At 51.3% G+C, this 12,637-nt stretch overlaps 1 protein-coding gene across 13 annotated transcripts in view; it reads left to right on the top strand.

Annotated features, from left to right (window-relative positions):
• Atp2b2 (ATPase plasma membrane Ca2+ transporting 2) overlaps positions 1 to 12,637 on the top strand; it is a 310,888-nt gene that overhangs the window by 295,536 nt on the left and 2,715 nt on the right. For 7 of the 13 annotated variants that reach the window (XM_031382958.1, XM_031382950.1, XM_031382951.1 and 4 more), the window contains 4 exons: positions 486 to 699; positions 1,998 to 2,209; positions 2,306 to 2,413; positions 4,334 to 4,516. In XM_031382958.1, coding sequence (XP_031238818.1) covers positions 486 to 699; positions 1,998 to 2,209; positions 2,306 to 2,413; positions 4,334 to 4,516 — 717 coding nt within the window. Of the gene's footprint in view, positions 1 to 485; positions 700 to 1,997; positions 2,210 to 2,305; positions 2,414 to 4,333; positions 4,517 to 6,388; positions 6,561 to 10,151; positions 10,279 to 12,637 lie in introns of all 13 variants that reach the window. The other 6 variants (XM_031382954.1, XM_031382959.1, XM_031382960.1 and 3 more) reach the window with 4 other exon arrangements.

The raw sequence follows: 12,637 nt of genomic DNA, 5'->3' as shown, positions 1-12,637 counted from the left end.
CAGAGTGAGTTCCAGGACAGCCAGGGCTACACAGAGAAACCCTGTCTCAAAAAAACCAAAAACCAAACAAACAAGCCTCTAAGATGTAAAATAATGAGAAATAAGGTGGAATTGGGAGCAGAGCTCAAGGACATTGTCTCCAGGATAGGAGAGACTTGAACCCCTGAGATTGAGGGACAGAGACTACAGGGAGTTAAGAAAATGGATGTTGGCTTCAAACAGGAGAGGAATAGAAGATGTGGCTGAGTCTACAGAAGTCAGGGAGCTGTGGCCACTAAGCCTGTGGGCCCAGGACTGAGGTGGACAGTTCATACTGTTCTCCATAGTAGCTCTAAGAACCTGTCATGCACATGCTCAGAGCACCAAAGCCTGGGCAGCCTGCATCCTCTAGTGGGAACCCGCTGAGACCCTGTAGCAGGTCCATCCTATCCTCTGTGGCTGTGGCGGCTCACTCTGTGACAGTCTTCTCCCTGCCACTCTCGTAGGACTCCCCTCTCAAGGCTGTGCAGATGCTCTGGGTGAATCTCATCATGGACACGTTTGCCTCCTTGGCCCTGGCAACAGAGCCACCCACCGAGACTCTGCTCCTGAGGAAACCTTATGGCCGCAACAAGCCGCTCATCTCACGAACCATGATGAAGAACATCCTGGGCCATGCCGTCTATCAGCTCACCCTCATCTTCACCCTGCTCTTTGTGGGTGAGCACCCTAGTCCTCACCCCTCTGGATACACCACAGCCGATGGCCGACGTCTAGCTTTACACATGCCATTCTGTTTCACTCAGGGGAAACTGGTATAGGAGGGAAATGCAGACTGCAGCACACAGGGAGCCAGAAGTAGTTGTGCTCTGTCCCAGGCTGGCTCACCTCAAAGCCAGCTGTAGTGTTAGCATCCGGGACTGATGAAAGCTTTCTGTTAGGTTAGCCACTGAGAGCCAAAGCCCTGAGCCAAGCAACCTGCCCCGTCCCTGACCCCTTCTAGGAACTTTTCCTTGCTCCAGGAAGATGTCTTCATAGAGAAGGTCGACTTCCTTGGGGAGGGACACACAACCTGTTGGGATGTCAGCTCCTTTCCCAGCTCCTCCACAGAGGGCTAGCTGTCCAGCCACTCACAGCCAAGTGCTGTTGCCAGTGCCTTATTCAATGCTCCTTCATTAAAATAAGGTTCCTGAGATAGTTAGCTTAGAAGCGGGGTTCGTTTGGACTCTCTCGGAGAGATCATATTCAGAGGACTCTGCTGTATGGAGTCACTGACAAGGCAAGGGGAATAAAAACTGCTCCCTTGGTGGCCAGGAAGTAGAGAAAGGTATGGACCAGGCCCCATAGTTCCCTTCAAGACAATACCCACTAATGGCCGGAAATGTCCCGTCAGCCTCCACCCTGAAGAGGAACCTCCTCCTGCCTTAGAGCTTGGATGTGGTAGAACCTTTACTCAGTAGGCCTCAAGTCCATGGCTCCATCCTAAGCCACAGATAAACTGTTCAAGATGAGGCCATGCCTACCTCTAATTCCAGCACTCAGGAAGCAAAGGCGGGGAGAACGGAAGATTAAGGTCATCTTTGGCTAGGTAGTGACTTCAAGGGCAGCTTGTGCTACATGAGACTGGTTCCACTACCTCTCCATAGCACCCCTGTCTGGGCACCATGCCTCAGATACATAGATCTCCAGGCCACATTTGCTAAGCTGTGGTGGCTTATTTCAAGGACCTGTGTCCTCTCTATAGTCACCCTTCATAAGGAAGGTCCCTTTGTAAGGCAGCTGGCATGCCACCTTTCTCAGATTTCCACAGAAAAGGCGACAGGTCCATTTAGCCTCTAGATCAGTGGTTCTCAGTCTTCCTAAAATGACCCTTTTAGTTCTGTTCTTCACCTCCTGGTGACCCCCACCAGGTTAAGAACCGCTGCTCTAGAGAAAGGACTGTCTCACTGAACAGGACACACAGGCCACATTGTGCCCCGTTCCACACCTCAGCCTGGCCCCACTTTCTGGCTTGGCAGGTGAGAAGATGTTCCAGATTGACAGCGGAAGGAACGCCCCACTGCACTCCCCGCCCTCAGAGCACTACACCATCATCTTCAACACCTTCGTCATGATGCAGCTCTTCAACGAGATCAACGCCCGCAAGATCCACGGGGAGCGCAACGTCTTTGACGGGATCTTCCGGAACCCCATCTTCTGCACCATCGTTCTTGGCACTTTTGCCATCCAGGTACCCAGCCCCCACTTAACCCGGGCTGGGCAAGGTGGTGGCTCCCCTGCCCTCCGTGCCATCTCCGTGTCTGTCCTTCCGATCTCTGACCTGCAGATAGTGATCGTGCAGTTTGGTGGGAAGCCCTTCAGCTGCTCTCCACTCCAGCTGGACCAGTGGATGTGGTGCATCTTCATAGGCCTGGGAGAGCTCGTCTGGGGCCAGGTGTGTGTCAGGGCAGGGAGTGGGGGGTGGGGGGGTTGAGCCAAAGGAAGGAGAACAGGATTGGTGCTGGCTGTGACATGTACCTACTGTTCATATTAGGGGAGGCCGTTCCTAACCCTGGGCATCAGAGCAATGGAGTCAGTTCAAGTCTCCAAATGCAGGCCACATGGGTACCAACACTCTGATTTTGACCTTTTATGTGTACTTCACTGCTGCTGGTTTTCTTTTTTTAAATTGTAGCAGTTTCTGTTAACTTAAATTTATGTCCAAAGGTAATGCTATTATTACTGGCATGGCTTGCCAAAAATAGAAGCTTACAAAAAAAATAAATAAATAATAATGTTAGGAGGGGCTACCACAGCTCAGAACCTGAAGCCAAGGTGCTAAAAGAGGGATCATCTCTTGGTATCCTGAGGGTAGTGACCTGTGGTAGCAAGCAAGTAATATGGCACATCCTGCCATATTACTGTATAACTTGAAGTGGTCCTGTTGCTATCTAGGGATCCCCTAACTTGAAGGTGCTCTCTGATAGCCACTCCATCTCTGACCCTAGAACATTCTTTCATCTGGTTCATTCTCTGCCTCTTCCCAAGTTCTAGGCATACACACACATGTGCATGCACATACAAGTGCACATGCACATACACACACACACACACACACACACACACACACACACACCATCACATACACCATCTTACTGATGACAGCTTGAAATCCCAGTCTTCCAACTCAGGACCCTACATGGGAGGAGTGTCTTTGTCAATAAACTGAGCTGAAAGGACTGTCCCCAAGGTGTCCAAGCATCTAGGCACCATACGCCTAAGATGATTCTCTTCTTAGGTTGTCTCCAGGCTAGACTAAGAAAACCACAGTGGTGAGCCAGGTATGGTGGTACACATTTGTAATCTCAGCAGTCAGAAGGTTGAGGCAGGAGGACTGCCTATTTGAAGGCAGTGTGGTAGGCTACATATCCAAACCTTGTCCCAAAGAATTAAAAAAAAAAAAAAAAGATAAAGAGGAGATAGTAGAGGAGGTGGGGGTACAGTGGCCATGGGGTGTTATGATGAATGCCTGTAACCCCAGCACTTGGAAGGCTGAGTCAGGAAGTTCACCACTAGTTTGAGGCCAGCCTAGACTATGTGGTAAGACCTGGTCTCAATGGGAATCACTTCCTAGCCTTTGGCTAAGACTAAGGGTAGAAATTACAGGAGCAAATGTTAACTCAAAGATAAAGTTCAGATCCATCCAAAATTCCTTTGGTATTTCTTTGGAGCACTAAGAACTAAGTTTGATTAGGACCCTTTCCTTGCTTCCTGCACCCTGAGAGCTACCTCAGCATCCAGGGGCACAGACTCATGAGCAGTAAGGTTAATGCCAGTAACCAGCACTGACCCTGAACTCCCAGAAAGCCCCTGTGCATGGTCCAGTCCTCACAGATATAAAGCCTCAGCCTGGGAATCAAGGCCTTCAGGAAAGAACAAGGATGATTGTATCCCACACACATACAGCTTTCAGGTCCAGAACCGGCCCCTTCAGTGCACTCTGGCTCACCGATGGCCATCCACAGAGGCTCTGTACAGCATGCACACAGTGCCTGCCTGCGTCCTCACAACTCCTAAGCATTACCAATAGGATTCCAGAGCTCAGTAGGATTTGTCTTAGGTCACATCACCAACAAGGCCTGGGGCATTCCAAGTCACAGTGGCCAGTTCCTCAAGGCCAAGTTGTCCCAGTCTGTCCTTTGTGTCCAATAAATGGGTGGAGTAAAAAGGCTATTGATAAGATAGCAAACAATTGAGTAAGGATGGGGAGAGGGTTAAAGAGGGAACTTTACATGTGACTAGGCAGAAAAAGAGAGACTCTGGAACTGGGAGGAAAATCCTCAGTCCTGACCCTTGCCCGGTACATCCCTTGCAGGTCATCGCCACCATCCCTACCAGCAGGCTCAAGTTCCTAAAAGAGGCAGGGCGGCTAACACAGAAGGAGGAGATCCCTGAGGAGGAGTTAAATGAGGATGTGGAAGAGATAGACCATGCAGAGCGAGAGCTTCGCCGCGGCCAGATCCTGTGGTTCCGGGGCCTGAATCGGATCCAGACACAGGTATGGGGAGCTCCTAGGGCTGGGCCAGTCTTGGAGGTATGGCCAGTGTGTCCCAATGCACCCTCATCCTCTAATGTGAGGGCAGGTGGCCATAGAAGCCTTGGAGTGGGCTCAGCGAACGCCCCCCATGCCTGTCCTATGGCCCCAGAAGAGCCCTCACTATGCCTCCAGCCGTGCACACTTGTGTGCACACACACTCATACTTCTGCTACAGAAGCAGAGTGTAGCCTCAGGAAGAACACCACCTTCTCAGCCTAGCCAGGAGTTGACATGAGTCTCACCCACCATGGTTTTCTGGAGGGATCCCCCTGAAAGGATGAGGGTGGTTATGAGGGCCGAGGTGAGTGTGGGTTCTATTGTGGCTGGGGTGGCTACCAGGAGGAGCAGACAATACTGGAGGGAAACTGTCAGCCTGGGAGCTAGTCTTGTTTACAGATAATGTCCACACTCTCTGCCTCTGTAAGAGTCTCCAAGCACTGCCCTCGTTGCATCCTAGATGTGGAAAAAAGGTTAAAATCCCCGTAAACAGGGGTATGCACGCAAGCCAAGTTTACACATAGAAACGTATATGCACAGTGCCTGCTCAGCCGAAAGCAGGCTTCATCTCCAGAACAGAAGTTAGGTGGCCACCGTGTGCCACATGATGACACAGGAAGGCCACACACACACACACACACACACACACACATGCACAACCCATGCTCTCCCAAAGTCCCCATGCCTAGGGCAGGTGTAGCTTATGAATGTGCTGTAGGATCCGGAGAAAGAGATCTCTTGCCCAGAAAGACACCTATGGAGCATCACCCCAGATCCCTTTCCCAAACAATCCGGGCAAGTGATGCAAAAGCCAACCACTTCATTTCCATGGACTACAGCAAACGGCTCCATTGGAGTTCCTTGCAGCCCACAGGGACTCATGTGACTCCTACAGCCCCTGAGAGGAGGGTATGACTCCCCTGTTCTATCCACTTGCAATTTAGGGGAGTGGGTTTTAGACTCGGGGTTGCCTCACAGAGGCCTGGACTCTCCTGCTGTGACCAGAACCCTGGCAGCCCCTGTTTCCTGTGAGGGCTGGGGTAGGTGACACTGCCCTGCAGGTCTCACAACTCAGGAGGGAAGGGGATCGCAGTTCCCTGATGATTATAATCCTGGGTAAGTGTGAGTGACTCTGAGCCTGCCTTCTCTGAACACTGTTGTGGGCCAGGTACTATGGCACTTACTTCAGCCAGATGGATGGCATTGCCCTTCCGTAAAGAAAAGGTGCAGGGCGGTGGTGGCGCAGGCCTTTAATCCCAGCACTTGAGAGGCAGAGGCAGGCAGATTTCTGAGTTTGAGGCCAGCCTGGTCTACAGAGTGAGTTCCAGGACAGCCAGGGCTACACAGAGAAACCCTGTCTCGAAAAAAAAAAGAAAGAAAGAAAGAAAGAAAGAAAGAAAGAAAGAAAGAAAGAAAGAAAGAAAAGGAACAAGACCCTCCTATGGTCACCTAGCTAGTGAAAAAGGAGAGCTAGGCTTGGTCAAAGTCTGTCTACCGAAAGGTCTCACCATATCACTCTGGCTCCATGCCTGAAGCCACCCTTCCATCCTGACATCACTGCCACCCCAGCCCCTAAGCCACTATTGAGGAAAGAGGTCACATGCCACTCCCCCACCTCCCACCCCACCCCCCGCTTGGGATCCCCAGGGCCTACAGGTGGGCCCAGAGCTGAGCAGACATCTTTCCGAACCTTGGAGTGTGTCTGGTATTTTTTGTTTTAAGTGGTGTTGTCCTTGTCGCCGTGGCTGCGGCTGTTTGTGACGTTGCGCCCGTCAGTTGTGTAGCTGTGGTGTTCGTTTCTTCTCGCAACTTGTCTCGTTCTCTCCTCCGTTGCAGATTGAAGTAGTCAATACTTTCAAGAGCGGGGCCTCCTTCCAGGGGGCCCTGCGGAGACAGTCCTCCGTCACCAGCCAGAGCCAGGACGTAGCCAGTCTCTCTAGTCCTAGTCGCGTGTCGTTATCCAATGCTCTTTCCTCTCCGACCAGCCTTCCTCCTGCTGCAGCTGGGCGTGAGTGTGACTCCTTACCGCCTCCGCTGGCACTACCAACGCCAGCTCCTGGGCGGGCAGGCGGGCAGGGGCCGGGGTCCAGAGAACATGGTGGGACAGGGGTCCCTGTGAGGCCCAGGGGCTGAAGGGCCACTGAAGACAGTCATTGGCCAAGAGTTCTCAAGCAGTCGTGGGGCTAGCTGGGGGTCAGGGATTGTAACCAGCAGGGGGGGTCACTAGAATTATAAGCATTCGACAGGTCTTAGTCCATCAAAGGGTCACACCATAGTCAAAACGGTTCCATAATCCAAGGGGTCCCAGTCCCCCTCAGGACCCGATGCCAGAGGATGGCAGTCACCAAGGGAGGCACAGGCCAGCATTCACTCTAATGTCTTGTCAGGAAAAGCTTAGCCTGCGATGCAAAGGGTCCATGGCAGTATTGAAGCCTCTCAGGAGTCACGGGGACTCAACACAAGAGTCAGACAGTCACTGCAGGTCAGATGTCACAGCCAGGAGTATTGGAGCACTTCAGGATCACCTGCATCACACACACACACACACACACACACACACACACACACACCCCGCCTTGTACACTGAACACATCAACTGCCTTACCACCACAGAGAGTGGAGCAGGCTGAAGTCCTGACCCCCTCCTGGTAGAGACAAGGCTCCTGTTCCATCTAGCTGATCTCAAGTAGAAAACAGTGGAGTACACACACATCTTGCCAGCTAGTCCCAAAAGAGCTGGTCTAACCTTGGCATCGTTTTCTTATATGAGGTAGCCTGGAACTCTCACCTCCTCTTCATCCTCCTTCTGCCAGTTGCTTTATTTGGGAGGGGGGGGTCCTTTTTGTTGTTTTGTCTTCCCCCCCCTTTCCCAGAGCTGGGTTCCAAAAGCAGGACCTCGTGCTTGCTAGGCAAATGCCCTACCACCTGAACTAAATCCCCAAAGCCTTCTGCCAAACACATCTGCCCAAATCACTGCCTCGGACTTAGGGCTTCTGGTCTCTGTCTCTGCTAGTTCTTTACTGGACCTGCCCAAGGCCTCAGGCACCAAAAGATTCCTCTATATTTCCTGTCTACCCCCATTCAAGCCTTCTCAAAGTACATGAAGCCTCAGTTCTGGCCTCTTAACAGACATACACGTGTGTTACACCAGCTAGCCTTCAAGTTCTTTGATGAGAAACAGACTCCACCTCTTGATACATTATAAAGTGTCCCTACACCCATCCCAAACCAGGATACCCAGCATCACATCTCCCTACCACTGAGCAGGGAGGTTCTGCATACAGGTTCTTCCATTAGGGCCCTCCAGCTCCAGCAGTTTGCACAGATCACTAGGAGCCTATGCAGGTGTCCTGTGATCATCCCATGGGTGCCACCCTCCCTGGCATAGAGGATGGCTAGGAGGCCCAATAGTGTTTTCCCACTGGCATAAAATTAGGCTCAGTTCAGCAAAGGCACACCTGAGCACATGTATCTGAGTCCCTGAGAAATCAAGGCCAGGATTTCCCTTCAGAGCAGACATGCCTCATCACCTTTGTGAGTGACCCATGCTTATTTAGTTGCCTTTCCCTTCCTCCCTGTCACATCAACCCAATTCTGGCCTTGCTTGGCACCTCCCATCCTGAAGTATAGTCACCAAGTGTTCCCATGGAGATATCCTTGTTGGCGACTCCTGCATCACCCTGAGCTCTGACCACTAGGAATCTAGCTGCAGGGCACAAGCTGTACTCTTTATTTATCTCGATTCACCTCTTTCATGCGGCATTCCCAAGCACCCACGTATCCTCTAAGGTTACCCTTGAGTCACCCCCTAGCTTAACACTCACATTCTAGAACAAAGAGCCACTCTCTCATCCCAGCCTCTTCTTTCTCACCCTTCCTTTCCCATCACTATAGAGACATCAAGGAGCCTGTCCCTCCTTCACTTCTACAGGCAGGCCTGTGTGCCCCATGTTCTTGTCTCCAGACAAACCATTCCCTCCCTCATTCCATGTAACTCTAACTTTAGAGCAGTCATAGGAAGAAAGCCTAGGTGGGGCTCATCTACCATCTTGGCCCATGATCCTTCATTCCCTCTCAGGGCTGAGAGAGGTTAGGCATGCTCAGCTCCCTCAGTCCTCCCCACTGTCACCAACCCCAGCCTCCTTAACAGGCTCCCACTGGTACCCTCTGCTCTCAACTCCAGTTTGTAATTCTTCATCTCTTTGAGCCCTCCATTGGGTATGAGGTTTCAACATCCAGACCATTTCTCTGAGAAGTGCAGTCTCCTAGGAGGGCTGCCATCTTCGTGGTTTAAAGAGGCATTTTGATCATGGAGATCACAATTCAGATATCAAATAGACATCCTCTCATCATCCTCTGCTTGTGTCGTTTCTGTCTTCTGCTCTCCTGGGACTCTGAAGACCCTCTAGATACAAGGCAAGGTCCCTTCAGAGGACAAAACTCTTTCTTCTGATAGGAAGAAGGTCCTATAGGCAAGACAGAAAGCAGAAAGATAGATGGAACTAGGCCACCAGACTCTGCAAGATCTCTCCAGCAGAAGACTGGCCACATGCCTGCTGAGACAAGCCCTAGGAGTTATCTCTTTCCTTCATGTCATAATCACAAAGGAGTGGGATAGGAAAGCTTCTACTGGGGAGCCCAGTGTGCACCCCTCCACGGCGCAGTTGTTAGATGACTCCAGGTAGACAGTATGCATGGGGAGGCATGCTCAGTTGGAATGGGAGCAGAGATCATTTGGGAGGAACAGAGGGCATTTGAGAGCTTTTCTCATCCCAACTCAAAACTGAATTTGGGGTTCAACCTAGAGGTTTGAGGCCACGTCACCAATGCTGTGTACTTGAGCCCTACTCAACAGTTCCACTTCCTTCACTTCACATACACCTCAACACGAGAAGAGGGGGCTTCCCAAGGTCATCAGAGATACCACTTGGCCCAGACTACAGGCAAGGGGGACAATAGGAGTGTGTCCTGAAGCCCCTCATACTCCGCTCTACACCACTTTCCAGACAGGCTTGATTCGATAGCAGAGAGGATGGCGTTAGATCTGGGAGCCGGTGCTAGTGCCCACAGCCTTCCAGAGAAGGAGAAGCACCCCTTCCATCCTGTGTGGAAAGTAGAAAGGCTGCATCCACTGGTGTTCCTTTAGCCCACAGAGTCATACAGTACCTCCACTGGTCAACCAGGATAGCACTAGGCTCATCCATCCAGGCCAGCCTCCTCTTCATCCTCCTCACTTGTCTCAAGGCACCTCTGTCCTCCACAAGCCTGAAGAGGCTCCACACTGAACATTGCTTCAGCCCCACTATGCCAAGGGCAAGGCTCTACACACACACATACACACACACACACACACACACACACACACTCAGCCCCAAGTGCCCCCATGTCACCTTTAGACTTGGGTTTCAGGAACTGCTAGTGTGTGCAGCATTTGTGGTGAGGAGCCATGCAGACAGTGGCAAAGAGGAAAGCTGGGTTTTCCCCTTAGCATTCTGGTAACAAATTTGGTGCAAGCTTGGGTTGGCAAGGAAATGGCTTGCTTCTGGGGGGACCCTTGAGCTCTCCGACTGTCTGAATATTCCATGTCTTTGTTTCCTAGAGGGCTAGAGAACCCTGGACACAGAGTTCAGCAAGAGAGAGTGAAATTTAAAGAGGTTGTGAGTCTTTACCCTTGAGCCTGAAACGACTGTGAATCAATCCCAGACGCTTGGCTTCCTTGAAGCCGGGTAAACATTCGAGTATGCGGAGCCCCCCTCAGAGCAAGGCTTCTGCCTCCCCAGAGACCCCAGTGGCCAAGAGCTCCAGGTCCCTCAGACTGGTGAAAGCAAACTTCCACAGTCCCATCCACTGGCCCCACCTTGTTCCCTTCCCCTACACCCCCAGAAGTCTTCTGTCCTGAAATGTCATCTTTAGAGCAGGCAGGCCGGGGAGATGGAAGAGATTTTTGCTTTTGTTTTTGTTTTTGTTTTTTTCTTCCCCTATTTTTTTTTTCCATTTCAGCTGCAGAGAAAACCGAAGTGGAGTCTTGAGATGGCCATGGCGGGGTGTCCCGAAAAGTCTTGTCCCCACAGTCCTGTCCAGAGCAGTTCATTCCTTCTGTTGTCTCCATGCCAGGGGGAGGGGGGAGGGGCCTCATCTCATTGTGTGTCATCCCTCTGCGTTGTCAGTCACATGACAAGGGCTTGCCACTGTTCCTTAACTTCCTTCATATGCTAGGCATTCCAGACAGACAGACAGTGTCCGATGGCAAGTCAGCCTCAGAGGTCAGAGCACCAGCTGGACAGATACAGGGATGGAACATTTGCACTCCCATTTTGCAGATGAGGAAGCCAGCAGCTGGGTTTTGCCTAGTGTTTGGCTAGCACTCAGAAGGCCCTGGATTAGATTCCCCAGTCCCTAAAAAAATCATTCAAGAAGTAGAGATAAAGAGAATCAGGAGTTCAAAGTTATACCCTGAGGCCATCCTAAATTATATTAGACCTTTCCTTAAAGCAAACAAACAACAAAGAAAAGATAAGCAAACCAAGGCTATACCTTTTTTAAAATTACTATTTCCAAGGGTTCCATAGCTTGTGTATTAGATTGGAAAATGAACACTCTACAGAAGTTGCGTAGGAAACCCAGAGACAAAGATAGCTGAGAGTATCCCACAGAACAACAGCACTCAGCCTGCCTTCACCGGCTCCAGCTTGACAGCTTGCCTGGATTCCAGCAAGCAGAGTTCTCTGGGGTCACTCGTGTGTAGGGAGAAGGGACAGAATGTTCTTCAGAAGGCAAGTGGAAGTTGTAGCTAAGAGAAGGCTGGTGGCAAAGGAGGAGAGCTGACTGGGGAAAAGAGCCAGACAGCACAGCCCAAGCAGGGTGATCGGTGCCAGCGCATTGAGAAACAGAAAGCCATCCGTCTGCTGTGACACGGGCTAAGCAGTCAGAGCCATCTAGAAGTTTCCTCTGGGAACAGAGATCTCCCTAACCAGGCCCACAGAGGGGACCCCCTGGCTCTCCTGAGCTTTATGCTGGGACTCCAGGGACCTCCCCACAACTGTCTCTGGCAGATTTCCTGCCCCATGGCCACGGCCATGGGACACTCGGCCAGTCTATAGCATCGGGCCATCTTGTGTTTTCTCTTTTGCCCTCCTCTGAGCCAGCACTGGGAAGGCAGCAGGAGATAGTGTGATTCCAAGTCCCCTCAGTCCCATAAGACGCAAGGCCTGTTCCTGTCCCCTTGCATCCTTTAGAACATGACCAGATAGGTAGTGTAGCTCTCTACAGCCAAGGCATAAGGAATGGCCAAGCCAGGACTTCAACCTGGCCCTTCTTATTCCAAATCCATGGCTCTTTGCACCAGCCTTGGAGACGAGAGGCCATGCTCCTCCCATTCTTAGAGGAGAGAATAAAGGCCTAAGGACCTGAAATTCCTGGCTAACTCACTGTGGTGCAGTGCCAAACCCTCACTATTCAGTCCCCATACCCCAAAACCTGGAGGGGATCTCAGGGTTGGCTGTCCACTTCTGGCCTCTGTCTTTTTGTTTTCTTTTCTTTTCTTTTCCTTTTTGGTTTTGTGTTTTCAGAACACAAACAGAGCAGTAAATCCCAAACTCCAGGACACAAGGGAGCTCCTTAGCAAGCTGCAATGGCTGGCCAGGGCTTTGAGCCCATACTCGAGTGTTTACCTCCCAAATGCATGAAGGAAAGAGGCGCTGGGCACAAACAACTTCGTTCACATTGTGCAGGCTTCCAAGTGTAGCTGTGTGTCGGTGTGTGTGCGTGTGGCCCGACTCCTGTGGCATGCTCCCAGCGTCCTGTGTGCGGCTCCTCTGTGCTTCTAGGCTGCTGCAGCCCTGCACCTCAGAAAGCCTTCCCTGGCTTTGCTTTGCTCTGCTGCCTCGGCTTGATGTCCCCTTCTCTGTTTGGCCCTCGTGTGTCCTCTCATCCCACTTCATCCAACCGTCTCTCCTTCCTGTTCCTTCTCTGTGTGACCTGTAACCTGTTCCATGTGGTTTGGTTTCTTAACTGTGTGTGGTTTTTGAAGATTCACTTTTTTTAACAAATAGACTCTTTCCTACTTCCCTTGCAACCCCCAACCTC

This window comes from Mastomys coucha, unplaced genomic scaffold (genome assembly GCF_008632895.1).
Source record: "Mastomys coucha isolate ucsf_1 unplaced genomic scaffold, UCSF_Mcou_1 pScaffold20, whole genome shotgun sequence".
NCBI lineage: Eukaryota > Metazoa > Chordata > Mammalia > Rodentia > Muridae > Mastomys > Mastomys coucha.
This window is presented reverse-complemented; position numbering and strand designations above follow the sequence as displayed.